This window comes from Brassica napus, chromosome A3 (assembly GCF_020379485.1).
Source record: "Brassica napus cultivar Da-Ae chromosome A3, Da-Ae, whole genome shotgun sequence".
NCBI classification, from domain to species: Eukaryota; Viridiplantae; Streptophyta; class Magnoliopsida; order Brassicales; family Brassicaceae; genus Brassica; species Brassica napus.
This window is the reverse complement of record NC_063436.1, coordinates 27,149,864-27,176,589: the sequence shown is the minus strand read 5'-3', so window position 1 is coordinate 27,176,589 and position 26,726 is coordinate 27,149,864. Positions and strand designations below refer to the sequence as shown.

Here is a 26,726-nt window from a genome sequence, read left to right as displayed (position 1 = left end):
ACATAATTAAAGGGAAGGGGAGCCCCCCGCTAGATCAGAGAGGGGCGGGTGAGAAGAGGAGTTAAGAGAAGATAAAACGGCTGAAGATTGGTTAAAAAGGGGGGGAACAAAAAGGTTAAGGGAAGCTATGGATGGTGGTGATTTAGGCGAGGAAGAAGGGGAGTGAGGAGGGGTATTTGAAGGGGAGGGGTCAGGTGGGGTTAGTATTTGAAAAGGGTTAAGAGAAGTGGGTTTATTTCTTGCAGTTCTGGGTTTTTTAAGACTTAAGGCATTGCTGTCAATGATTACAGGACGGGATGGACAAACAGCTGCGAGGCCAAGTATGCAGTTTTCAAGGTGAGGTGGGGATACTGGGGAGGCTGGGGGAACAGGAGAGGCTGGGGCAAGGTGGCAGGAGGAGAGGTCAATATCCATAGAAACAGGAGAAGAAGGGGGGAGAATGGGGGTACTCTCGAGAGGAGGCTCAGTATCAGAAGGAATATGAGGAGGATCTTCCACTGGTAAGTGAGTATCGACCGCCACACGAGACGGCCCTGCGAGAGGATTCTCCACAGGATCTCCAACCAATTTTTTCCTGCGAGATACCTCAATCCACTCTTTTGGACCCTTTGGGCAGTTCTTCATCAAGTGACCTGAGGCTTTGCAGGAGTAGCAGACAAGTTTAGCAGGGTTTGAGGGTTTGGTTTGTGGGTCAGTAGGAGGGGCAGTTTTTGGTGGTTCAGGGAGGAGAGGGCAGTTACGGGAGATATGGCCCAACTCTTTACAATGAGAGCATATCGGAGGGGTCCATGGGTATTCAACTTCCACAATGACAAATGAGCCATCTGAGCGGCCCACTTCTACAATTTGTGGCAGCGGGATGGAGGTATCGACCTCGACTTTAACATAGGCGACACTGACGCTCGAGAGACTTAGTGTCCAGTCATCTGTTTCTTTCGGTTCACCTATCTGCCCAGCAATATGACTGAGCCCGGCATTATAAATTAGATCGAACGGGACGCCCTTTAAGTGAGCCCAGAGCTGAATCCGTTGGAGTGAGGGAGTGGTTGTTGTAGCCGATTCTGACCATTGAGAGACATGGAACATGGATGTCTCAACGTACCAGAATCTTTTGAGAAGGACCTTTTCGCGGATGAAGTCATTAGAGAGCCTCACCAGGGCAGAGTTTGTGGTAGGTAACATGTGGATTTCCAGATGTTTACCTTTTCCCCAAAGATAGTTCAGTACATTCTGAATGAGCTTATATGCAGGGATTCGACCAAAGAATCTGCAGATGAGGAAGTCTTTATGAAGCTCAGCTCCTTTTTGGTAGACTTCATCCGGTATGATTACTCTAGGAACACCGTTTGGAGAGAAGGTTTGTGGAGATAGCCTACAGAGGGTCCTATCTGTATTAGATCTTACTTTTGAAGTCCAAGTAGAGGGGGCAGAACGGGGGGGAAGGATCAGTAAATGGAGAAGGATGAGGTAATGAAGATTGAGATAGGGAGGGTCCAGCACCAAGAAGGCTGGAAGGTTGAGGGGGAGATAAAGGGGGAAGAGATTGAGGGTTTAGAGAGGGGTTCATAGTAGCAGGGGAACTTGGATTAGGGTTTGGTGAACAGTTAGGGAAAGGGGAATGGAGGAAGGAAGCTAGGAGGAGAGAAGCAGATGAGGGGGGTAGTACCTTGGATAGGGTGAGGGAGGAACACCAGCGGACAGGAGGGAGGTAGTAGGTGACGGGTGAACAAGGCGCAAGGGTTTAGAAAGTGGGGGAGAGGAAGGTTTCGAGAGAATAGAGGGTGAACGGGGGGCGGGGAGGGGTGGAAAGTGAGTTGGGTCGGGAGGATCTGGGAGGGGGGGAGGGCGGCAGAGGATGCCGGCCGGAGCCGTGGGTTGCAGAGGGGGAGCACGCGCAATCGCCAACCAGGAGTTGGGAGATAACATTGTTTCTTTTAATAAATGGATACTTTGATATCTATGTTTGATCTTCATCCTTTGATGAGCCGACAATGGAGTTTCAGGATAAACATATTTTGGTGAATAAACATTGATTGATCTAAATAAAGGATAAATTCTAACAAATAAAATATTTTAAAAAAATACAGTAAGCTTCTCTAAATATATAATAAATTAACTATATAAAAGATAGTCAATCTTAAAAATAATTCAAAAATTAATGAGTAAATTTTATTTCTTAAAATCTAAACGGTTATTTTGATAATAAAGTTAAATTAGTCTCTAAATAAATATAATAATATATAAAATTCAGTAATATATTTTTCAAAATAGTAATAATTTATATTATGTTTCATTGTATTTACCAAACTTATAATATTTTTTATAACAGTGAATTATATATTTACTTTCAGGATTATTTAAATTAGTGATTCTAAAAAGAAAAAAATGAAATAAATATCAATAAATAACAGTGAACTATATTATGTTTGTTAAATCTAACCAAAATAATAAAGAGTTTAATTATATTTTCTATATATATATATTAAAATTTGAGCAAACATTTAAGAAACTTATAGCAATTACAATAATGAAAATATTTTCATGCTAACATAAAATTATTATCTCTAACAAAAGTCAAAAAAAGTTGTTAGCTTAATTAGATGTATATATATTGATGAGATAAGATTGTGTTTTCAATTAAAAAAAAAGACACACATAAAGATAATAACAAAAATAGTACAATGTCGCAAATATATTTGATAACAAATAAAAACGAAAGCACATTACAAAAATAAAAAAAGATTATAAAACATTAGCCAAATAAATATAATATTTTTTGTGGAACGCATGCAAACCCCTAATAAATAAATAAAAAGGTTTGATGGAACTCTGAAAACTGCTTCGCCGCGCTTTTGCAATGGACACATCGATGGAGAGCATATCCATCGAACGGTCCAGATAGAAGATTTTTAAGTTTTAGATTTCCTAAAATTTAGGGAAACTAGTTTTTAGAATAACTACCTATTTCTAAGCAAATGCCAAAATCCAAGCTTTTCTAGTTTTATGCTAACAATCATTTTGTGTTTTTCTTTTTGAAATTATAAATACTCTTATTTAATAAATATTAATATAATAAATAATACTCAAAAGATCAATAATAAAGCAAATACATATTCTACTTTTTACCAAAAATAAAATAAAATACATATTCTACTTGGTGCTTACCGTATGACAGTACTATGTAATATTCACGATCACATACACATAAATATATGTACATATATGTGCATAGTTTTGGAACTTTACTCAACAATATAGTTCCAGCCTATCTTTTATTTAGTAATGTCACATTTTTTAAAAATAATTTATAAGAACCAAATATTTACAAAATAATCAAATAACTAATATCTAAAAATCATAATCTAAATATTACCATATGTGTAAAATTATATTTGCCACAATTTGAGAAATATTGTAAATTTTCGTTAAATTTTGATTTTAATTTTTAAATATTATTTATCAAAAATAATTTAATTTTCATTTTTTCATAAAATAATTTCATATATAGTTAAATTATTCACATAGCATTATTTTTTTGAAGTTAACCATTAATGAATATATATATAATAGTTATGGTAAATTTTACTAAAAATTATGTTTACACATTTCACATAAAGCTTTATATGTACGGATTTTCTAAATATACTATATATACAAGTTTATAAAAGAAAGTATATATATAACTTATGTTTAACCATATAATTAATTTTTTAATTTTATGTTTAAACATAAAATTATTTTATTATTTTTTGCTTTTCTAAATAAGCTGATGTGTGTTTTGGTAATGACATTTTATATTTTATTATTTTCAGAAGAAATATTTTACTATTTATTATATTTTAATCATATTATTTAAAAGCAAAAACCAAAAACTAAAAACCAAAATCTAAAACCTAAAACCACCATTCATGTTTTTCAGAAAACTAAAATCTACTGCAAAATCAAAAACCAAAACCCAAAATCTAAAATCCAAAAACCAAAAACTAAAAACAAAAAACCAAAAACCAAAATCTAAAAACCAAACAAACAATCATCACCTTAGTTTGGTTTGAATGAATTAATTTTCAATATTTCGGTTTGTACAACAAATTAAAATCTTGTTGAATTGAACCAAATAAAAGTATATTTGTTTGATTTTCTTTGAATCCAGCAGTTAAAAAAATCAGATAGAAAATAAATTTGTCAATTCTAGTATATGATTAACGTGTTTGATGTTTTCCTTATTGAATAGAAACCACTCAGAAAAATACATTTAGTTGAAGAAGAAAAAGTTAGTCATGAGCTCTCCACAAAAGAAAGGAGGATAGATTTCGCAAAAGAATTAACGAAATAGAAAGAACCAAGTCTTTTGTTGACGAAACAAGAAATGTCACGTTCTTTTTTTTTAGTTTCTTTCAAAATCATGAATCTAATCAGGTTAACATCTTTTTCTATATAGATCAACTAAACTTAGAAAGTTTCTTTACCTGAATTATATGTTACGTTCTAATTAGCTATAAATAGAGCTTAAAAGAAAACAGTTTCAGTTATTAATATTTCTCTGCTAGTCTTCCGTGTTATTTGTTATCCCACATCCCCACTTCTCTTTTCACCTGACTACTATTTAATCAGCACCGGAGCAAAAGAGTCTCCTCATAACCATCAAACGACACTAGTGTATGCGTTTCATGCTTACAGAGAATATCATGGCCGTTTCCTTCCTACCTTATTGTCTCATTCTTTCTTTCTTCTCAACCATTTCCATTACACAAGCAAGTTAGTTTTTTTCTTCCATCTACTCACACGGCTCTTTAGATTTGTATTAGAGTCTGTGCACTCTCTCATGTTTTGTATTTTTTTTCTTCCATAGGTTCGGGAATGATCGGAGTCAACTACGGTCGAATAGCTAACAATCTCCCGTCGCCGGAGAACGTAGTGAACCTCCTCAAATCACAAGGAATCAACCGTATCAAAATCTACGACACCGACAAGAACGTGCTAGCCGCGCTCGCACACTCCAGGATTAAAGTAGTCGTGTGTCTCCCCAACGAGCTTCTCTCTCGAACCGCATCCGACCAATCATTCGCCGACAAATGGGTTCGACACAACGTTAGAAACCACTTCCCGGCGACGGAGGTAGAGGCAATCGCCGTCGGTAACGAGGTCTTCGTCGATCCTAAGAACACGACGCCTTACCTTGTCCCGGCGATGAAAAACATTCACACCTCTCTAGTTAAGTATAGTCTCGGAAAATCGATCAAGATCTCGTCTCCTATCGCTCTCAGCGCGCTAGCTAACTCGTACCCGCCTTCTTCCGGTTCTTTTAAACCGGATTTGGTCGAACCGGTTATTAAACCGATGCTTGATTTGCTGCGTAAAACGTCGTCGTATCTCATGGTGAACGCTTACCCGTTCTTCGCCTACTCAGGGAACGCGGATAAAATCTCCTTGGACTACGCTCTCTTCAGAGATAACGCCGGGACTGTAGACTCCGGTAATGGGCTGAGATACAACAGTCTCTTTGACGCTCAACTTGACGCCGTTTACGCAGCCATGTCCGCCGTTGGATTCAACGACGTTAAAGTGATGGTGACGGAGACAGGTTGGCCTTCCGCGGGAGACGGGAACGAGATCGGTGCAAGCGAAGCCAACGCGGCGGCGTATAACGGCGGACTCGTGAATAGAGTGTTAAACGGTAACGGAACGCCGTTAAGACCGAAGGAGCCACTAAACGTGTTTCTATTCGCTTTGTTTAACGAGAACCAGAAGCCGGGACCCACGTCGGAGAGAAACTACGGGTTGTTTTACCCAAACGAGAGAAAAGTGTACGCCGTTCCGTTCGCCGCAACGACGTCGACGCCGGTCAACAGGAACAGAGAAAAGACTCCGGTGGCTCACGAGGGAGAATCGTGGTGCGTATCGAACGGAGACGCAGCGAAGGAAAAGCTCCAGGCAGCTCTCGATTACGCCTGCGGAGAAGGAGGAGCTGACTGCCGTCCGATCCAGCCTGGTGCCACGTGTTATCATCCTAAGTCGTTAGAGGCCCACGCTTCGTTTGCGTTTAACAGTTACTACCAGAAAAACGCACGTCGTGATGGCACGTGCTATTTTGGTGGGACTGCTCACGTGGTCACGCAACATCCTCGTACGTACTTGATCCCTCTTCTGTCTTTAAGATGTTTTGCGTATATGAGATATGGTGACGTTCAGTATTTTTTTTTTGTTCGTTGCAGGATACGGGAAATGCAAATTTCCCACAGAACATTGAGGCGTATTTAGTTAATTAGCGGTATTATGATATAGTACTAATTTTAATATAGTACTTTGTTTGCTAATCTGAAATATATTTTGTTCTGTATAAAACACATTTCATCTTTTATATTTTAAACATTGTGGCTGAGTTCTTCTTTTGTTTTTAGAGTTTATATCACTGGATGATCCGTGTTTGAATAACCCTTCAATCTTCATCAAGTTATTTATTTACATCCTCAAAATAAAATCCCAAAAATGTGTACCAACAAACAAAAATTCGTTGTTATCCATTAAAAAAATAAGAGAACGAAACGAAAATCTTACCAACATTATTTCATCATTGAGTTAAAATTGCTAAACTCTAGAAAAACATGCATATACATGAATTTACGGCCTGCAAGAAGTATACATGTATTCAGCAAAAAAAAAAGTAGTATATATCCTATATGTATTAGTCTTTAATTTTCAGAATAAAAATATATGGTATAAATGTTTATTTTATGGAATGAAATAATTATCCTGATATTGATGACTCAAGAATCTATAATGGTATCAGTACTATTCTATCCAAAATCTTATATCTTTCTAAACTACTTTGATTCTGACTAATTATATAATAACTGATTAACAGTATAAAAACATTATCAACACTCTACATCATCGCCAAACATGGACACGGTTGAAGAGGGGAAACAACCACTTCTAATCACCGTCACCCATGCCGGAGACGTTCCGGAACTCCGATCAATACCATCAAATGAACAAATATCAGAATCAGCTAACACCTCACGCTGGTCATTCCTCTTTAAACTCCTTCTCGTCGTCACAACCATCGGTGTTTCCACAGCAGGTATCGCGTTAATCATATTGATCACACCAACCCCACCAACCGTTCACATACACTCCATGCATATAGCATTCAACGAACGTCATCTCCCAATCTGGTCAGCAACGTTCTCTATCAAAAACCCCAACGATAAACTCCGTGTAACGTACGAGAGTCCCTCGGTGTGTGTGTTTCATAGAAGAAAACACGTGGGGACGGTAAGAATAGGGGCGTTCGGGCAGAGCGGTGGGGAAGGGAACGAGGTAGTTGTGAAGGGAGATGAAACCGGAGTTATCGATGAAGAGGCGGCTCGGGGAATGGAGGAGGATGTGGCGATGACGGGAAGTGTGTTAGGTCTTGATATGGTATTTCTAGGGAGGGTAGGGTTTTATCCGGGAGCTTCAACTGTATGGGGAAAGCAGAACATGACGGCTGTTTGCAAGAACGTGAGGGCTATGTTGTCTAGTGATGAGGATAAACTCAATAAGACAAAGAGTTGGGGCTTGACGTTTGATGATCGACAAGATTGTCGTGTACGTCTTCCTGTGTTTCCTTAGGGTTAGTTGAGTACAATCGTAGAAACTGAGATCTACAATAATCGTAAGATTTGTTTGTTGTTACATTTGTTAGGATTGTATGATGTCGATGACTTATGCTATGACTTGACTAATTTATCGCTAACAACTTTATTTTTAATTGATTTTGAGAAACAAATCGGAAGAATTGATATTTTCCAAGATATGGAATTAAGACAATGATACTACTGTTAATTTCTAAGTCATCCGTTACAAATATATGCCATCATATAATATCAGTTGAAGTGTCGTGGATATACCTCGGCCCAATAATCACAAGTAGCCCAACCAACACATGTATTCGACTAACGTATATCAAGAATCAAGATCAACAATCTTCAGGTTAGAACAAGGAATCGTTTATTTATTTGGTAAAGACGTTTTTTTGGGTATCACTGACTAATTGGTTTTATGTTTCTGTAAAGGATCAGAAAAACAAGAATGTGGTGAGTTGTGATGAAAAGCTGAAGAATATTTTGCTTGGGAAGCAGCGAGTGGAGCTAGTTGAGGTTCCTTCTGATCTTATCAAGTTGCATTTCACCAAAGCCCCCAAAGTCGAATTTTTAAGTAAAGTAAGGCTTAACCTTCAACACTGGCTAGTTGCCTAGTTTGGTACTTGTTCTAATAGTGTTGAGTTACATTGGAATACATTTGGTTTCTGATTTCAAGATCCAATTCAATTTCTGTATTCTTTTGTAAACAGTTTTTCACTGTCGGGTGGTGATCTGGCATGTCTTTATAACATCAAATATCATTTTAAGTAGTTACACCAACACATACTGAAATAAATGTTACAACATTCTGGAAGCTTGATCAACATAAAAGAGTAAAAGACCAATACATTTCTACCTGGTTCTCGCCTTCTAGGTAGCTTGTCTATGATGGTAGTTGTCTAATCTTTTTTTCTTTTCTTTTTTTGTAACATGGTAGTTGTCTAATCATATAGACATATATACCAACTAATGATGTTTGTGGTCCAAAGAGGTGGACTTTGGCTGTCCAAAACAATACAAGGACGGCTGGGTTTGATTCTAGACGGTTCTCAAATCTTGGACTGACGATAATACCCTCACAAGCTCATTTACCCGTAGTGCATCAGTGAGGGTATCTACGTAAACAAACATAAAGAGAGAGAAAGAGAGAGAGAGAGAGATCCCTCTTCTCCACACTAACCACGTCTGTGTGTGCTCTGGAAATAACCATTTTTACCTCAAAAATTCGATTTGGATTATAAACTCTTTCTCCTTTTTGATCTCAGCTTGTTTCCCTCTGCATTACCTGATGTTGGTTTCGAGAATTCTCTCTCGAGTTTCCCGCAGCGCGGGCTTGGGCTTACGCTCCTCTCTCTCCGCCGCCGCTGCTCTTCCGGCGAGGAGCCAGGCTCCTAGATTCTCGTCCCTCGTTCACGACTTCTCTCAAAAGGTCACTCAAAAGACTTTTATCATCATTATTCGTAACGAATAATTTCATCTCAGGGTTTTGCTAGGGTTTAAGGGTTCTGATTCCGATGTATGTAGACAATATCTAGATGCTCTCTCTGTCTGTATAAGGTGTTTGCTCTGTGTTATTTCACTGACTGAGATTCACCCTTTTTGCATCCGTTTCAGGGGCAGCTTGTTGCAGCTCAGGTGTTTCTTGATTCGTTTCCACTTCAAAGGTTCTCTTTTTCTTCTTCCTCCACCACTCCTGAATCAAGTGACAAGGAGAGCAACGCTGAGGCCTCGAAGGCTAGTGAAGAGAAAGCTACATCTGAGGCAAACGAGTCAGGTGTTGACTCAGAACCCTCCAAAGATTCGAGGAGGAGGAAAGGTGCTAAACGAGCTGCAGTTTCTGAGTCAGATTCCGAGAGTGATGCTGATGAGGAGGAGATGTCAATGGATGATTTGGTGAAGCTTGTAGCTGAGAAGGACGAGCTTTTGTCGGAGAAAGAGCAAGAGATTAAGCAAATGAAAGATAAAGTTCTCCGCACTTACGCAGAGATGGAGAATGTCATGGACAGAACACGGCGTGATGCTGAAAACACCAAAAAGTATGCTATTCAGGTTAGTCTCTACAAGTAGCTTCTGTTGCTTCATGTAACAGTGTGCTGAGTGAATATGTATATATACCTGCAGAACTTTGCAAAGAGCCTTTTGGATGTGGCGGATAATCTTGGAAGAGCTTCTTCCGTTGTGAAAGAAAGCTTCTCAAAGCTTGACGACACCTCGAAAGCTTCTGCTGGAGCAGCTCCCCTCTTGAAGACACTTTTAGAAGGTGTGGAGATGACTGAGAAACAGCTTGCTGAAGTGTTTAAGAAATTTGGTATGGAGAAGTATGATCCTATCAACGAGCCGTTTGATCCGAACAGACATAACGCTGTGTTCCAAGTCCCTGATGCTTCTAAGCCTGAAGGCACAGTTGCTCATGTCTTGAAGGTAAACTTGCTCTTTTCTTTGTCTCTCTCTCTCTGTCTCTCTTTTGTTGTTCCATATTCTAGTCTTAACACCAATTAGTAACGATTGGTTGTTGATATCTACAGTCTGGATACACGTTGTTTGATCGAGTTATAAGACCAGCTGAGGTTGGTGTTACTCAAGGAGGAGAGAGCGAAGAAGACAAGAAAGTGTCTGATGCCTGAAACGAACTCAGCTGGTTTTCATATATTTTGCTACACTTCTTTCTTTTTTTTTTCAATTAACACCATAGTTTACTCTTGTCGTTTGGTTATTTATTGGTTACTCTTCTTTCCTGTTTCTGTGTCTGTTTTATGTATCTCCATGAGGTTGAATTGAGCTTCTTCAATCTTGACTTGCACTAGGGAAATTAAGTTTATAGATAATATTAATCAGACACAAATTTAAGTTTTAGATGGTCTAACCCAACCAGAAACTAAGGACAGGTACTGAGAAACAGAGTGGCCTTGAGTGAGTGATACTGATGATGATGATGATGACTCTTACCTGGTCGTGGATCATCTCGGCATTATTGTCCTGATCAACAATGAAAGAAAACCTATTAGGTGGTTATCCGTAATCTCAAGCTTTCGATAAAGTCTTTGCTACGGCTGTAGAACATCTGAGGAGTCACTCGAGTTGCTAACAAATCCATCTGCGGGTCACTGAAGTTCATGTTTAATCTGTGAAACTTGGGTTTGATGTGTGTGAATATGTGTACGAGCTCACATTCACACGTACAAATACAAAAATATTGTGTGAATTCTTCTGATTGCAAACAATACAACCAAATTTAATTTCATGCAACACTTAAAACATGGTGAACAATATGAAAAACAGAAAAACCAAATTTACTTATAAAGCTAAAACTAAAAAGAAACAATCACAATGTTTAGGCGCTATAATAAACTGAAAAGAAATAACTTGTTACTTTTTAGTTGTAGCTTTATATATTGTAGTCAACTGCATGTTTACTTCGAGTGAGACACGACCAAAAATTTCCTCACTCATCTTCCGCCGTCGTCTTTTCGGTGTATGGATGGTTCCTCTCCGTTCGTTAATGTGCCGCTTCTTGCTGCCTTTTTCTTGACAAGATTTGCCGCCGCATCATCGTAAACCTCCGCAGCCATTTTAGGTGTTGGAAACGTTCCAAGCCATCTCCTTCTTTGCAAACTCGGATCCCATATCTCCGCACACCATCTACCTGATCGTTTATGAAAGTACATAATGTAACGAGTTGGAACATAGTTGACCTGATGGCTTATGCATGGAAATACATAAATTGGCTAGTAAAAACAAACATTTTTTTTACTTACCATGCAAGTTCTGGACAATAGACCATTAATTATTTATTTTTTGAGAACTTAGACCATAATTTCTCATAATCTCTTTTGGAAATTATAATTTAAAGAATAACATATCATATCAAAAATGTTTTATCTGGGACACAAGAGAACGCATCCCATTTCACTACCACTAGACCACCAACAATATGGTTATGTTGAAACAACTACTTATAGGAATATATATCTACCCAGTAGTGGTCCTAACTTTTAAAAAACCACAAGCTAGCCGGAAAAAGGTAGATGAATTACACTTCTAGACTAAAATTTTTTTACAAAAATTTGGCCAAAATTTAATTTATATTATTAAGGGCCAGAAGCCCATTCTTCTTCCCCTCAAAAACATGACATGCATATATCTATCCAATGGTGGAAACAGAAAATTTTCTAACTGGGATAAAAAATATAAAAATGTATAAACTATAAAAAATCTTACAAGTGTATTTTGTATACTAGAACTAACTGTATCCTCTATGTCCACATTCAAACTTACAAGCAGTGTTTTGAAACCCGACCCGGACCCGCGGTTGAACCGATAAACTCGGTGATCCAGAAAAAATCCGGTTTGGGTTTTATGAAAAACCCAATATTTAAAAACCCGCAAAAAACCGTAAAAACCCGCAAAACCCCATTAAACCCCGGAATCCAATACCGGTTGAACCGCCGGTTGAACTAATAAATAAGTTTACTCTTTTTTTAGTTTTTAGATTATGTTTTATATTGTAAGTTTTCAATTAAAAAGTTAGATGCTGACAAAAAAAATTAGGTTTTCCCTTTTCAGTTTTATATTTGTAATTTTTAGATTTGATGATGATTTTTCACTATGCCACCTAAAAAAATGAAGTGGACGATGTTAAAAAAACAAAAATTAGTTGATGTGATTTGGTGTTTGTTTATTTCTGTTATTGACAATTTATTACAATAATGTTTTACTTTTAGTTTATTTTGAATTTGAAGTTAATTTATTATTCAAATTAGATATTTAAATATTTGTGAATTTTATATCTTGATTTTTTTAGATGTCATAACTTTACTTTGTTATAGAAAATTTTAAATAGTCTAAACTACTTTTTTTATATATTTTGCATGTCAAATGAAAATAAAAATATAAAAACTAAAGTTAAGTATTTCTTAAATACTTTTTAAACATAAAGTATATATATATATCCAAACTATTATTTTATGTTTTAAAAAACATTTAGAAAATATTAAACTTTAGTTTTTATATATTTATTTTAATAGCTAATATATTATTATATGATAAAATTAATTTATTTATTGACCCGCGGTCGACCCAGTGACCCAGCGACCCGGTAAGTCGTCCGGTTCAGTGTCCGGGTCGGGTTTAAAAACATTGCTTACAAGAGTAAAAGGTTTTATTGAGAATTTTTTTATCTCATTTTAAAATATTTAAATCATATTATAATATTTATTTTTATTAGACCCTGCAATAAATTACTTAATCAATATCATCATTTACTAGATAAAATCTTTTTTCAAAAAAGAATCTGTATTTATTTGATAAAATTAGAATAATTAGTTCTTTTAAATTAGAAAATATTCAACTTATATAATTAAAATACAAATCTTAAAATCTAGGAATTGAATTATAATTTTTGAATTGTATAAAATATAAAGTATGTAATATACAAGATTTAAGAGAATACGAAAATTAACTCAAAATTTAAGAGACAAAGACAGATTTTTTGAAGTCTTATTCTGAACTTTAAATAAAATAAACTAATTAATTTTAATTAACCAACAAAAGTTAGTGATTATTATTATATTTAAATTGGGCTTAAACTTATTATGAACCCGTTTAGTTAATGGAACTTGGTTTCCGTGAACCCATTTATTCATTTAGTTAGGTAATTAAATTTTATCATTTTGTTTTTAGTATGTGTAAACTTTTGTAGGGTCAAAAATAATATTTTCATGGGGTCAAAATATTACTTATCTAAAAGAATATATATATATATATATTATTTTATTTTTTTTCAAAATGAAGTGGGGTCAACTGACCCCCTACTCCCTTCTTACATCCGCTCCTGTATCTACCTGATGGTTTTTGTCTTACACCTTTGTGCTTCTTCTCCTTGTCTATCTCTACATGCACTGGGAATGCGCAACCGGAGCAACCGGTAATATTGCAGAGAGGACAAGGACCAGCGTCAAAAGGTTGATGAAGACTTTCGAATGCAACCGCGTTCGTTGATGAATTGTCACCTCGGTCGTTAGATATCACTTGTCGTAGAGCAGACACCATTATCACATGCTCTTGATCTCTTGTTAAACGAGAAGGTTTGACATCGCAAGAGGGGATATTTTCTGGATTCACCATTTTCGTGGAGTCCAACTGTAAACAATTTTTCGCTCACGGAAAAGGATCCAATGCGTTAAGGTTTGTAAACAAAGAACAGGCCTCTTTATATAGTACAAAGAAGGTGGAATCTTTGTGGCCCTATGACAATCTTATCAAGTTTTAAACACGGGACATGCATGAACTTGTGTGACATCACTTCTTTATATAGTACAAAGAAGGTGGAATCTTTGTGGCCCTGTGGGAGAGCCCAAGATGGACTCTTTTTCTGGTATTCAAATAAGGTCGAAAAATGACATCATATTTACGTGGTCACAAAGTAAAGTGTAGTGGAGTGTTTTAGAATCTAAATTGTTTAACAAGCCAAAATTCGCCTACCAGTAAACCATCATCTTGTGGTTGTAACATCATTTTTAGATATTTATATCTGCAGTAAAAGTGATTTCAATAAGAAACACACATACTTAATTTATTCGACACACTTATTAATTAGATTATGAATGGAAAAAGTGGATCAGATGTAGCGGATATAGCGGATTTGACAGATCAAGCGAAACAAGAGTGGATCTAGCGGATTTAGTGATACAAAAGTGGATAAAGCGGATCTAACGGTCCAAAACATTTGTTATTTTAAAATTTTGAAAAAGAATAAAAATGAAAGATGGACTACCTAACACTCCATTTATGGATAGTTATAGACCGATCAGTTCATTTATTTAATAGTTTTGACTGCTTGTGGATCAAAATTATCTACAAATGGATGACACATTTATTTTTATTTTATTGAATGGCAATATTAGATTGAGGCTCCACTTGAAAAGAAGAACCACCTTTTGGTCTCCCTTGCATTCAAGTCTTGACTTTTGTTTCCATTTCTGCTTTTAGACAACATATTGTAGTGTTCACGAGCATGTCTTGTCGCATATCCTGCCATTGAATTCCTAGCGATTACACCACTGTTTTTTCTTGTTTTCTAATAGTGTCCTCTCAATTCTCTAGGGTCTACTTGACATGTACATCTTTTCCTTAATGGGTAAGAGTTTAATTTTGTTTGTAACGTATCAGTGGTCTACTTCCAGTATTACGCGTGTTTGTATTTTCAATGCTGACTGCGTTCAAACTTTTCAATGCTCAAGGATCATTGTTTTTTTTGTAGTCTATTTCACTATACATCAGTCACGATGCATCGATAGCTGTTTTACACACACTCTTCCTTTTTGATATATTAATCAGACACAAACTAACGTTTTAGATAGTCTAATCCAACCAGAAACTAAGGACAGGAACTGAGAACGTATATAGTGGCCTTGAGTTAGTGATGATGATGACTCTTTACCAGGTCTTGGATAATCTCTCGACAGTATTGTCCTGATGAACAATAAAAGAAAGGCGGTTATCCATGATCTCAAGCTTTCGATGAAGTCTTTACTACGGCTGTAGAACATCTGAAGAAGTCACTCGAGTTGCTAACAATTCCATCTGCCGGTCACTGAAGTTCATGTTTAAATCTGTGAAACTTGGGGTTTGATGTGTGTGAATTTGTGTACGAGCTCACAGTCACACATACATATACAAAAATATTGTGTGAAAGTCTTCTGATTTTACAAACTATTGTTGTTTAATTTACAATCTCCACTCCCTCCATGGTTATCTTATTAATTTAATCTCGTGCAACAATTAAAACACGATGAACAATATGAAAAAAATAGAAAAACTCAAATTTAGTTATAAAGCAAAAACTAGAAAGAAAGTCAAATACAATATTTAACACATGTAAATAAAATCTGATCATGAAATAAATGATGTGTGACGTTTTTGTATATTATAATTCCACTGCATGTTTACTTTGAGACACGACCAAAAAAATCCTCACTCATCTTCCACCGTCGTGGTTGGTTCCTCTCGTTCATTGTGCCACTTATTGCTGTCTTTCTTTTGACAAGCTTAGCCGCCGCATCGTCGTAAGCCTTTGCTGCCATTTTAGCTGTTGGAAACGTTCTAAGCCATCTCCGTCTTTGCCAACTCGGATCCCATATCTCCGGGACCATTTACCTAACGGTTTATGAAAGTCTGTACATGAACTGCTACAGCATACTCAAGGTAACGAGTTGGAACATATATTTACTTAATTTTCATAAACTACCACGTAAATATAAAAAATTAACTAAGTAATTAGAGTCTGATCGTAACATCGATTTACCCTCTGACAATAGTCGGAAGATATTCAAATTCGGATCAGACAATATGATACGTTTTCAGGGACTAGTCCACTCTATCTATACTATACTAAAAGGAGGATATAAGCCATGGAGAGGGTGTCCACATAGGATAGAAAAATCAACCAATCAGAGAAGTCGAAATTGCCATGTCATCTCATTTATTTTTCGTAAAAAATAAAAAACAATGCGAAGGTGAGAATCGAACCCAGGTTAGTATGATATATATATAGGACAGTTACCACTAAGCCATTGAAACTTTCTTGGATACATATACAAGAACCACTAAGTATATAATCACAAACTCTTATGTACATTTACAATAATATGAATTCAACTTTCAAGATTTCGATACTTTGTTTTGTAAAAAAAAAATAAGTAAGTGACTAAGCTAATATATTCTTAGAAAGTGTGAGAACGTTGACAACTATGAAAAAGCATAGATTTTTGTTTTCGTGACAAAGTTAAGAATTTTGTAAAAGTAAGTTTAACATATAAATTTTCGTGACAAATATGAAAAAACATAGATTTTTGTAAAATTTTGACAAAACAACTCATAATATACTTCTCTAATGTCTAAATAAAATATTATTTAAGGGTGCAATAATTAAATATATTAATTCAATAAATTTTGTAATTTATAGACAAAACAATAACACAACAAATTTTGAAACATTTGTTTAACCTATAGATTTTTTTTTCATGAAAATCCAACTAAACAAGATAAAAATAACAATTAGATTTACAAATATTTAATTACTATTTTATTCAATTTTGATTAATTTCAAATTATCATAATGTGTCTTTTTGAAGTTACAAATATGAAAAAGCATAGATTTTTGTACAATTTGACAAAACAACTCAAAACATATTTTTCTAATGTCTTAATAAAATATTATTTAAGGATGCAATAATTAAATATATTAATTCAATAAATTTTATAATTTATAGACAAAAAAATACCACAACAAATTTTGAAACATTTGTTTAACCAATCAATTTTTTTTCATGAGAATCCAACTAAACAATTAGATTTACAAATATTTAATTACCATTTTATTCAATTTTGATTCATTTTAAATTGTAATAATGTATCTTTTTGAAGTTACAAAAAAATAATGTTCTTTCTTTATTACACTAGCATTATATATAGATTCTATATACACAAACTTGCTTTCCCCGATTCATATGAAAACTTTTTAAGTTATCCACCAAAGCAAATTAATTAAATTAATGAAATTGTTAAAATACAGCAAATTAATATATAATTTTATTTTAAATTAAATTATTTAAAAAGTGTATTTTCGTTAAAACAAAATAATAAATAAGTAAAACTGATTTGATGGTAATTTTTATGATATATATATATATATATATATATCAATTCTGTGAAAGAAATAGAAGCTTAATATGGAAAAAAATCTTAAATACAAAAACCTCTAAAAATTAACAAAAAAACTAATAAATTAAACTATGATATCACTTAAAAGCTTCTTAGACCATATTAATAAAATATTTAAGCGATAATTAGACAAATTTGATTTTTTTTCAGCAAAAAGTTTATTATTAATTAGCATCAGTTATTTCAAGATGTTTAAGAAATGGTGGACAAAAAAATAGGATGGACATTAATGATATATGAACTATGAATAGTACTTTGTGAAGCAGACTTAGATAACATATATGCACATCCATTTTCAGTCCTTTTTGATGCCTAAATTCAATTTCTTCAGAGTAGTTATTCCACAAATAGATCGTATGAGATATTGTTTTGATATGTAGATTTGTTTTTTCAATGTTAAGAAGATTGATAACTGTAAAAATGTCTCCTTCGTATATGATATGTCTATAACCGAGTCTCCAACATGAGACAAGTTTGTTTAAAAAGTAAATAATTTTATTTTTTTTATATTATATAATCAATATATATTATTTACTGATAATAAAAATATAGTTATTCATCTATCACAAATATCTATGCAAATATGTGAATTAAGTACAACAATCAAACAACATAATGATTTCCACAAAGAAAATATAAAAAATATATTTATGTTATGTAGTCATATTTTATATTTTTTTAAATAATGTAATACAATATTATACATTATTTTTTAGAATTGAGAAATACATATATCAGTTAGACAAATTAAGCGATAATTAGACAAATTTGATTTTTATTTTGTGAGCAAAAAGTTTATTATTAATTAGCATTACTTATTTCAAGATGTTTAAGAAATGATGGACAAAAAAATAGGATGGACATAAATGATATATGAACTATAAATAGTTTTTTGTAAAGCTGACTTAGATAACACATATGCACATCCATTTACAGTCCTTTTTGATGTATAAATTCAATTTCTTCAAAGCAGTTATTCCACAAAGAGATCGTATGAGATATTGTTTTAATATTCAGATTTGTTTCTTGATCGTTAAGAAGATTGATAAGTGTAAAAATATTTCATTCGAATATGATATGTCTATAACCGAGTCTCCAACATGAGACAAGTTTGTTAAAAAGTAAATAATTTCATTTTTCTTATATTATATAATAAATATATATTATTTACTGATAATACAAATATAGTTATTCATCTATCACAAATATCTATGCAAATATGTGAATTAAGTACAACAATCAAACAACATAATGATTTCCACAAAGAAAATATAAAAAATATATTTATGTTATGTAGTCTTATTTTCTATTCTTTAAATAATATAATACAATATTATACATTATTTTTTAGAATTGAGAAATACATATAATATCTTATCCGCGCGTAGCGCGGTTAAAAAATCTAGTATCACTAAAGTGTACTTTTTCTGGATCCACTGAATAGTTGATAGGATTTATCAAAAAACATAAACAAAACAAATTCCTAATGAAAATTTTAAAATTCAAAGATTAGGCTCTACTCAAATGCTTATGTGGCTTATGCCACAGGCCGGGCTTGTAATTAATGGTAGTTTAGTGGTAAGAGAAGAAATTGGAACATGACATAAACTTGTGTGGAAGCACCGTGGTCAAGGTTTAAAAGCTTCTACACTCAGGTCTGGGGTTCAAACCCTAGACAACACAATTTCTACAGGAAGAGGTCTGGGTTTCAATTTCCAGAAAATGCGAATTATGCAGAAAATTAGAGAAAATGCTTACAAGAGATCTTCAGCATGACACAAGGAGTACCGTCAGGAATGGATCTCATAGGGCTACTTAGGGTGATGCAGTCAGGCGTGAATACTCATAAGGCAGATAGAATTGTCGGCTGTAATATTATCTATGTAATATTTCTCATAAGGCAGATAGAATTGTCTACAGCCAGACGACTTACCTGGAAAGTCGTCTGGACGAACATATCTGGAAAAAGAACTCGATTTCATACCTTAAATTGGTGAGATAACTTTCTTAGCACACATAAGGCTTCTCCAAGCACACAAAATCTCAAACGAAAGTGAACCACCCAGAATCGTCAGCTTCTATGACTCTATGAACCATAAAAAATGTAGAATCAAAATCTTGATTTTTTTTAGCTAAATGTGGAGAGAAAGTGAGAGAGATGTTGTGTTTAGTTCATAAAAATGGAGAAAGAAAAAGGGTAAACCGATTTTGAAAGCATTAAGAGCTTCAAATTGGTTGTTCATGATGGTTGGGGTATTGATAACAATGACAATCTTGTAATTACTTGAAGATGATGAGGGTGAGAGTAAAAATGTCATTTTCGAAAAGAAAAAAATTGATTGTATTTTCGTGAATTATATGAACTTGTAGGGTGAATAGGGCAAAACTAATTTTTTTTTTTTTAAAAAGGTTAGTTTTGTGTTTGACTTTGAGTTCTAGGTCAATTTTGCAAAAAGCCCTTAACAAAAACTATTAAATAACAAGAAAAATAAATTTACTAATGGTAATTAAGTTAATATTTTAAATTAATTAATGGTAACCATCGTAAGCATTAACATGAGCGTGACATGTAATAAACAGACTTATCAAATAAATTATAGAGATATGAAAAAAAAATCAAATTTAGTTATAAAGCCAAAAACTGAAGAAGAAAAAAACAATCACAATATATAAATAAACATACAATATTTAACACATGTAAAAGAATCTGATCAATGAAATAAATGATGTGTAATTTTGTACATAACAATGACTCCACTGCATGTGTTACTTGGAATGAAACACGAACAGAAGAATTCTCAACCATCTTCCCCCGTCTTCGTTTCGGTTCATGCTTCCTCTTCATTCGTTGTGCCTCTTCTTGCTTTTTTTCTTTTGACAAGCTTAGCTGCCGCATCATCGTAGGCCTTCCCTGCCATTTTAGCTGTTGGAAACGTTCCAAGCCATCTTCTTCCTTGCAAACTGGGATCCCATATCTCCGCCGACCATTTACCTGATGGCTTTTGCCTCACACCTTTGTGCTTTGTCTCCTTCTTTATCTCTTCACGCCGTGGGAATGCGCAACCGTAGCAACCCGTGATACCGCAGAGAGGACAAGGGCCAGCTTCCAAAGGTTGATGAAGAGCTTCGCATGCAACCGAGTTCGATGATGAAGTGTCGTCACCTCTGACGTTGGATATCACTTGTCTCAGAGCAGAAACCATGATCACATGCTCTTGATCTCTTCTCAAACGAGGAGCTTTGTAATCGCAAGAGGGAATATTTTCTGAATAATTCATGTTGTTGGAGTTGAATTTGAAAATAATTATTGCTCATGAGAAGATTTTGAAAACAAACTGAGGAAAGAATAGGCCTTTATATAGACTACAAAGGAGGTGGGATCTTTGTGGTCCTATGCTGGACTTTAAGAATGTTCAGACACGTAACTTATGACATCATTTTTTAATATTTATTCATGTAATAAAACGCGATTTCCAGAAGAAACGCAATTATTAGATTTATTCGAACCATTTCCTAATTAGATGAGTATTGACTTTTGTTTTCTGGTCAGCCTTTTATAACATATATTGGTTTGTACCGAATAAACCAGTACACTTCTTACACTATAGCTTTGGTTGTGAAATTGTTACTCAAATATTGTGTAAAGTCATCTAACTTTTCAAACTAATGTTTTCTGCGAGCTCCCTCCATGGTTATTATACTATATGATGAGACTAGAAGTGGTGAAGGAGAAGATCAACATGGGCTTGTTGATGCGCCTAAAGAAGTGGGCAATAAAAAGAGTTCAGCAAGCATTACGGAGCCCATCAAGAGGTTCATTGGCTAAGCTTGACTGAGTTTTTTTTTATTTTTTTTTAACGTTTAGTTAATTATGCTATTACAACACTGTCAAATATTACATAGACGATTTTATAGATGATAATTTTACTACCGTATGAGAATACAAGTCTGACTGCATCAGTTCGAGCTGCTCTATGAGATCCATGTTCGATGATATACTATGCACCATGCTAAGAACCTCTTATAACCATTTTTCTCCATAATATGCATAATTTGCGTTTTCTGATATTTGAACCTTAGATCTCCTAGTATAAAAGCATTAATCAATTCTTAGTCAAACCATTAGACCTGGACCAAGAGGGCTTCTACCTAGTCTTTTTCGTTATCATGATTCATGAGTTAGTTATATTCTCTGAAATAATGAATGTTGTACTTCCTTATTTTGAGGACCAATATTCAATTTTCTCATTTTCCTTTGTTGTTAGCTAGTGGGTGAATCCCCAAGAGTTTGTTTCCTTGTACTTTCTTCTGTTTAAGCAATGAAAAGACAAAAAACAAAGGTAGTCAAAACTACCTATTAAAAAGCATCTTAATTCTTGTGTTCTTAAAGCATCATTAGAGCATGTCCATCAGTAAGGAGCCCTTAAGGGTACTTAACAATTAATTAGTAATAAAAACAATGCTTGTAAGGGCTAGGACCTTTATTTAGCTAAATTAATTTTTCTTTGTCCAATGGTAGGACCTCATAGGGGTCCTTAACTTTTTCTCGAGCGGTAGGAGATTCGCGACGAGGATGAAGAAGATACGGCGAAGCTCGAACTCGACGACGAAGGCGAGCTACTGTCGCAGTGTAACGGGGACGGTGGCTTGAAGAGGCGGAAGCTCGTTGATTCCGACGACAGTGGAGGATTGACGCCATGGAGAAAGCTTTGTCACGGTTTAGAGCTGAACCGAGATTGGGGAATCGCGGAGAGATGCGGCAGCTTGGAATGGTGAACACAGTTACGACCAGAGGGCTTGATGCTATCGCCGGAGAAGCTCAGATTGATGACGAAGTGCTGTAGCGGCTATGGAGAAGCTTGATACGAAGAAGAAGGGGAGTCGGAGCTCGAGCTCCTAAAGTTTCACAGCGGAACAAAGGAGAGAGACACAATCTCGACATCCAATGAAACACTGCCACCTACGGTTCCTTACCATTTCTTAAAATCCCATAATAAGTATCGGTCCTGTCCTTTTTCCTCATTTTTCATTTATTTATTTATTTTCTTTTTTGGGAACCCTGCGGCAAGGACCGCCGATGGACATGGTCTTAACCCATGCACGGTTTCATAGCTAGGTTTTTGATTTTTTTTGTCTGAAAAAAATAATAATTAAAAAAGAATCAATCGCGGGTCGCTTTGTGTCGGTAGGACCCATGAACAGTCCAATAATCATCCAAGATTCAGTCCTTATAGAAAAGGAAGAAGAGACAGTTCTTAAAAGGTGAGTGAGACCCACTGATTTTTTCAATTATTCTTTTGCTAAAACCCATGGCTAAGATTTAAGAACCATGGTTAATGGTGCTCTTATTTACTTATAGCTTTGATTGGGATCTATTACTATATACATATAGCCACAAACAGTAGAATGTATACATAAAAAATCACAACGATAAAAGATATATTTTATTGTCTGTCGTTTGGTGCATCATTTTGAACTTGGTCATATCAAATTGTTCCTAGCTGCGACCCACCTCTCTACACCAAACGTCTGGATCTACTCCGACTCTTTCGAGCTCATCAGAGCTATCAACTCGAACACATTTCCTATGGAACTATATGGAGTTTTCAAGGACATCAAGTTTCTAGCTGCATCCTTTGTTTTCATATATTTCTCGCACGTTCCGAGATTATGTAACTCTCGAGTTGATTCGTTGGCGAAGAATGCTCTGTTATGTGATCATCCTATCTACTGAACCCTTTATCTAATATAATTAGCTGTAATATAATTAGCTGTTGTTCAAAAAAAAAAGGTCATATCAAATTGTTGTATCTCATTACAAATAAGGATTTTAAACAATACAATTGAATTTAATTTCATGCAACACTTAAAAACACGACGAACGATATGACAAATCATATTTAATAATAAAGCTAAGACTAAAAACACAATCACAAGGTAGTCACATACAATATTTAACACATGTAAAAAATCTGATCAATGGAATAGATGATATTTGTGAAGATTTTGTATATTATAATTCCACTGCATGTTTAGTTCGAGTGAAACACGACCAAACATTTTCTAAATCATTTTCCACCGTCGTCTTTTCGGTGTATGGATGGTTCATCTCCGTTCATTGTGCCACTTCTTGCTGCCTTTCTTTTGACAAGCTTAGCCGCCGCATTATTGTAAGCCTCCGCTGCCATTTTAGCTGTTGGAAAAGTTCCAAGCCATCTCCTTCTTTGCAAACTCGGATCCCATATCTCCGCAGACCATTTACCTGATGGTTTATGAAAAGTACATGAACTGCTACAACATACTCAAAGTAACGAATTGGAACATAATTTTAGTGGCTTATATGAAAATACATAAATTAATTAATAAATACAAAAACTAATTTATGTATTTTCATAAGCTATTAGGTAAATACAAAAACTCAACCAAAGGACGGTAGGATGGTAAGAGAATAATTTGGGGTAAAGCGTAAAATAGTTGGTTTTCAATCCGAACCCTGCTAATAATCAAGTTATCATTTGTTTAGCTAGACGAAATATTTTTTTTGCTTACGTCTCATCTTTAAAAATCAGGGTACGGGTTACTCCACGGCTTCGACCCTTTATGGATTATTTGAGTCTTGTCCCAGACACCCATAGTTACCAAAAAAAAAACAACAAAAACTCAAACCGGTTATATTACTTATTGGAATATATATATAATTTACCTGATGGCTTTTGCCTCACACCTTTGTGCTTCTTCTCCTTCTCTATCTCTTTATGCAGTGGGAATGCGCAACCTAAGCAACCGGTAATACTGCACAGAGGACAAGGGCCAGCGTCCAAAGATTGATGAAGAGCTTCGCATGCAACCAAGTTCGATGATGAAGTGTCACCTCGGACGTTGGATATCACTTGTCGTAGAGCAGAAACCATGATCACATGCTCTTGATCTCTTGTCAAACGAGGAGGTTTACGATCGCAAGAGGGAATATTTTCTGAATGATCCATGTTCGTGGAGTCGAACTGAAAATAACTTATCGCTCACGGAGAAAGGATCGAATGTGTTAAGGTTTGAAAACAAAGAATAGGCCTCTTTATATAGTACAAGGAAGGTGGAATATTTGTGGCCCCGTATGCCAATCTTATCAATGTATTAACACGGGACATGCACGAACTTGTGTGACACATCATTTTTTAGATATTTATTTTTTTGCAGTAAACGCGATTTCTAGGAGAAACGCGATTACTAAATTTATTTGATCCACTCATGACTAACTAGAGTCTTGACTTTTTTTTTCTGGTCAGCCTTTTATAGAACATTATTGTAGTGTACCGAGTAAACCAATACATTTCTTACACCACATCCTGCCATTGTATTGCTAGCGCTTACACAACTGTATTTTTTTGTTTTCTAACAACGTCCTCTCAATTCTCTAGGTCTACACTGCCTTGATGTGTAAAAAGTTGTATTTCGTTTGTAACATACCTATCAGTGGTCTACTTCCATTATGTCAAAACAATTTCTTTAATGCGTGTTCCTCATATTTACAGAACTGACTGTATTCAAACTTTTCAATGGTCAAGGATCATTGTTTTCTTCGTAGTCTATTACACCATCAGTCCCTATGCATTATTAATAATAGGACAGAATTAAATATTTTTGATGTTTGGTGTAAAAATATGATGCAGGTTGGGTGACCAGTATATTGTAAAAATATGGACCATAAATCACGATGCAATGGACAGTGGTCTAGAACCATCTTATGTTTAGCAGGTTTATGCTGGTGAATCTTGAGTTGATATTTAGCAAATATGTGAAAACCTTGCCAGACAAATTGAGTCTTGGAGAATTATAGGAAAAGACAGAAGGACAACGCGACATCTTTGGATAGTATAATTGCGACACAAACCCTCCGTTTTAACTGTTTATTTAGCTTATTGAATGAAAATAGTGAACTAAAAAAGTATTAATGTGGTTGTAAATATAATGACTGCTCTACTACATATGTTTTCTTTGTATTAAAATAGAGTGGAGATTGTTGTTCTTACTAGCGAGGGATGAAGGGTTTCAATTTTGTGCAGCTTGTTCGAGTACTGCGGCAAGATCTATGCATGTATCAATGAAAACAAAAGGGCATATGTACTACGTACTAGAGTTATACTTCGAGCTAAGTAAATGAGCGAGCCGATTTATTAGCTAGGATGATAATCGGTCAATGAAAAGCTTCTGTCTATAGTAGATTAAAGTATGGATTTTGGTATTATGAGAGCATCTCCAAAGGAACTCTATTTTTTCCTCTATAATTTACATTAAAATAGAGTAACTCTATTATATAGTTAAATTTGCTCCAATGGTTCACTCTATAATAGAGTGAAATATAGAGTAATTTTATTTTTTTACTCCAAATATAGAGTGAAAAAACAAGAATACTCTATATTTCACTCTATTATAGAGTAACTATATTATAGAGCGAACCAATGGAGCAAATCCAACTCTATAATAGAGTTACTATATTTTATAGAAAAAATTATAGAGTACCATTGGAGATGGTCTGAGATGTAAGTTTGTTTATATTGTCCAAATTTGTAAGGTAAAGTTTAATCAAGTTGCAGCTCTATAGAGAAGTTTCTATGTGAAATAAAAGTATGTTTTCTCTTTGTATCAGCTTCTTTCAGTTATTACCAGTCTTAAATTTTACAGAGTTAGTTATTATTGCCACATCTCATGTTGACTGCGGAGTTACTTCAAATCTTTTCTAATTTCTTGTAAGATTTTATTTAGTTGGATTTATATAAAAAAATAACAGTGTAACGATGTACTATATGTTAACATAATCTTAATCTTTTGGAAGACCCTTGAATCCTGATGTTCTGCTTGGCACTTTCTTTTTGAATGAAATAAAAATTTTAACCAATCAACCTATTTTCGTAAGTATCTTTGTTCTTGTCCGGATACAAGATAACCATGATGCATGTTCGAAAGCTTTTGTTGAGGACTAGAATTTATAAACAAGTCATTGTAGCTTCCATTGGCAGCGTTGCTCTAGCATTCAAAACAAATATGGTTTGTTGAACAAACGTCATAACATAAACTTATGGGCTCCTCCAGCATAATAAAACATACAACATCGAACTATTATTTAGGATTGAGCAAATTATCCGTTAAATTTGATCTGATTCGTTATTCGTTTCGATTCGATTCGAAAATTTAGATATCTGTAAAGTTTCGAATCAAAGCAAATAGCAAAATGTGATATTCGTAAAAAATGAAACAAATCACAAATATTATTTTTTAGAAAGCCAGATATCCAGTCTGATTTATGTATTTATAGATATGTAATGTAATTGTATATATAAACTATCATATCTATACATATTTTATGATATAATTTGGTTAGTTTTT

The 26,726-nt window shown here is 34.7% G+C and overlaps 6 protein-coding genes and 1 long non-coding RNA gene across 7 annotated transcripts; 4 read left to right on the top strand and 3 right to left on the bottom strand.

Moving 5' to 3' along the window:
* The first annotated feature begins 4,459 nt into the window (after positions 1-4,459).
* On the top strand, positions 4,460-6,345 carry LOC106444653 (glucan endo-1,3-beta-glucosidase 12-like). Its single transcript, XM_013886104.3, has 3 exons — positions 4,460-4,755; positions 4,850-6,124; positions 6,213-6,345. Exons 1-3 carry the CDS (start codon positions 4,659-4,661, stop codon positions 6,245-6,247), a joined length of 1,407 nt encoding a protein of 468 aa, XP_013741558.3. The 5' UTR covers positions 4,460-4,658; the 3' UTR covers positions 6,248-6,345.
* Positions 6,346-6,808: 463 nt separating this feature from the next.
* On the top strand, positions 6,809-7,782 carry LOC106442763. The gene has a single exon (XM_013884411.3). The coding sequence runs from the start codon at positions 6,901-6,903 to the stop codon at positions 7,612-7,614; it is 714 nt and encodes a 237-aa protein (XP_013739865.2). The 5' UTR covers positions 6,809-6,900; the 3' UTR covers positions 7,615-7,782.
* A 986-nt stretch (positions 7,783-8,768) lies between these two features.
* LOC106440898 (grpE protein homolog 2, mitochondrial) lies at positions 8,769-10,474 on the top strand. Its single transcript, XM_048763902.1, has 4 exons — positions 8,769-9,054; positions 9,231-9,674; positions 9,747-10,046; positions 10,151-10,474. The coding sequence occupies exons 1-4, from the start codon at positions 8,914-8,916 to the stop codon at positions 10,247-10,249; spliced, it is 984 nt and encodes a 327-aa protein (XP_048619859.1). The 5' UTR covers positions 8,769-8,913; the 3' UTR covers positions 10,250-10,474.
* Positions 10,475-10,818: 344 nt separating this feature from the next.
* LOC106442761 (putative ethylene-responsive transcription factor ERF121) lies at positions 10,819-14,035 on the bottom strand. Its single transcript, XM_022717411.2, has 2 exons — positions 13,466-14,035; positions 10,819-11,268 (listed from the first exon to the last, which is right to left on the bottom strand). The coding sequence occupies exons 1-2, from the start codon at positions 13,746-13,748 to the stop codon at positions 11,072-11,074; spliced, it is 480 nt and encodes a 159-aa protein (XP_022573132.2). The 5' UTR covers positions 13,749-14,035; the 3' UTR covers positions 10,819-11,071.
* A 5,878-nt stretch (positions 14,036-19,913) lies between these two features.
* Positions 19,914-20,643, bottom strand: LOC106444652 (ethylene-responsive transcription factor ERF120-like). Its single transcript, XM_013886103.3, has one exon. It carries the CDS (start codon positions 20,621-20,623, stop codon positions 20,174-20,176), a length of 450 nt encoding a protein of 149 aa, XP_013741557.2. The 5' UTR covers positions 20,624-20,643; the 3' UTR covers positions 19,914-20,173.
* Positions 20,644-21,742: 1,099 nt separating this feature from the next.
* LOC125590381 lies at positions 21,743-22,533 on the top strand. Its single transcript, XR_007326692.1, has 2 exons — positions 21,743-21,774; positions 21,865-22,533. It is a non-coding gene; the product is annotated as an uncharacterized LOC125590381 (long non-coding RNA).
* Positions 22,534-23,413: 880 nt separating this feature from the next.
* On the bottom strand, positions 23,414-24,331 carry LOC125607212 (putative ethylene-responsive transcription factor ERF121). Its single transcript, XM_048777074.1, has 2 exons — positions 24,049-24,331; positions 23,414-23,607 (listed from the first exon to the last, which is right to left on the bottom strand). Exons 1-2 carry the CDS (start codon positions 24,329-24,331, stop codon positions 23,414-23,416), a joined length of 477 nt encoding a protein of 158 aa, XP_048633031.1.
* Positions 24,332-26,726: the final 2,395 nt, after the last annotated feature.

Coding starts and splice junctions, on each gene's coding strand:
- LOC106444653 (XM_013886104.3), top strand. CDS start 4,659: ATGCGTTTCATGCTTACAGAGAATATCATGGCCGTTTCCTTCCTACCT. Junction 4,756..4,849: donor CATTTCCATTACACAAGCAA/GTTAGTTTTTTT, acceptor TTTCTTCCATAG/GTTCGGGAATGATCGGAGTC. Junction 6,125..6,212: donor CGTGGTCACGCAACATCCTC/GTACGTACTTGA, acceptor TGTTCGTTGCAG/GATACGGGAAATGCAAATTT.
- LOC106442761 (XM_022717411.2), bottom strand. CDS start 13,748: ATGGTGAATCCAGAAAATATCCCCTCTTGCGATGTCAAACCTTCTCGT. Junction 11,269..13,465: donor TGTAAGACAAAAACCATCAG/GTAGATACAGGA, acceptor ATAAACGATCAG/GTAGATGGTGTGCGGAGATA.
- LOC106442763 (XM_013884411.3), top strand. CDS start 6,901: ATGGACACGGTTGAAGAGGGGAAACAACCACTTCTAATCACCGTCACC.
- LOC106440898 (XM_048763902.1), top strand. CDS start 8,914: ATGTTGGTTTCGAGAATTCTCTCTCGAGTTTCCCGCAGCGCGGGCTTG. Junction 9,055..9,230: donor TTCACGACTTCTCTCAAAAG/GTCACTCAAAAG, acceptor CCCTTTTTGCAT/CCGTTTCAGGGGCAGCTTGT. Junction 9,675..9,746: donor CCAAAAAGTATGCTATTCAG/GTTAGTCTCTAC, acceptor ATATACCTGCAG/AACTTTGCAAAGAGCCTTTT.
- LOC106444652 (XM_013886103.3), bottom strand. CDS start 20,623: ATGAATTATTCAGAAAATATTCCCTCTTGCGATTACAAAGCTCCTCGT.
- LOC125607212 (XM_048777074.1), bottom strand. CDS start 24,331: ATGGATCATTCAGAAAATATTCCCTCTTGCGATCGTAAACCTCCTCGT. Junction 23,608..24,048: donor TGTGAGGCAAAAGCCATCAG/GTAAATTATATA, acceptor ATAAACCATCAG/GTAAATGGTCTGCGGAGATA.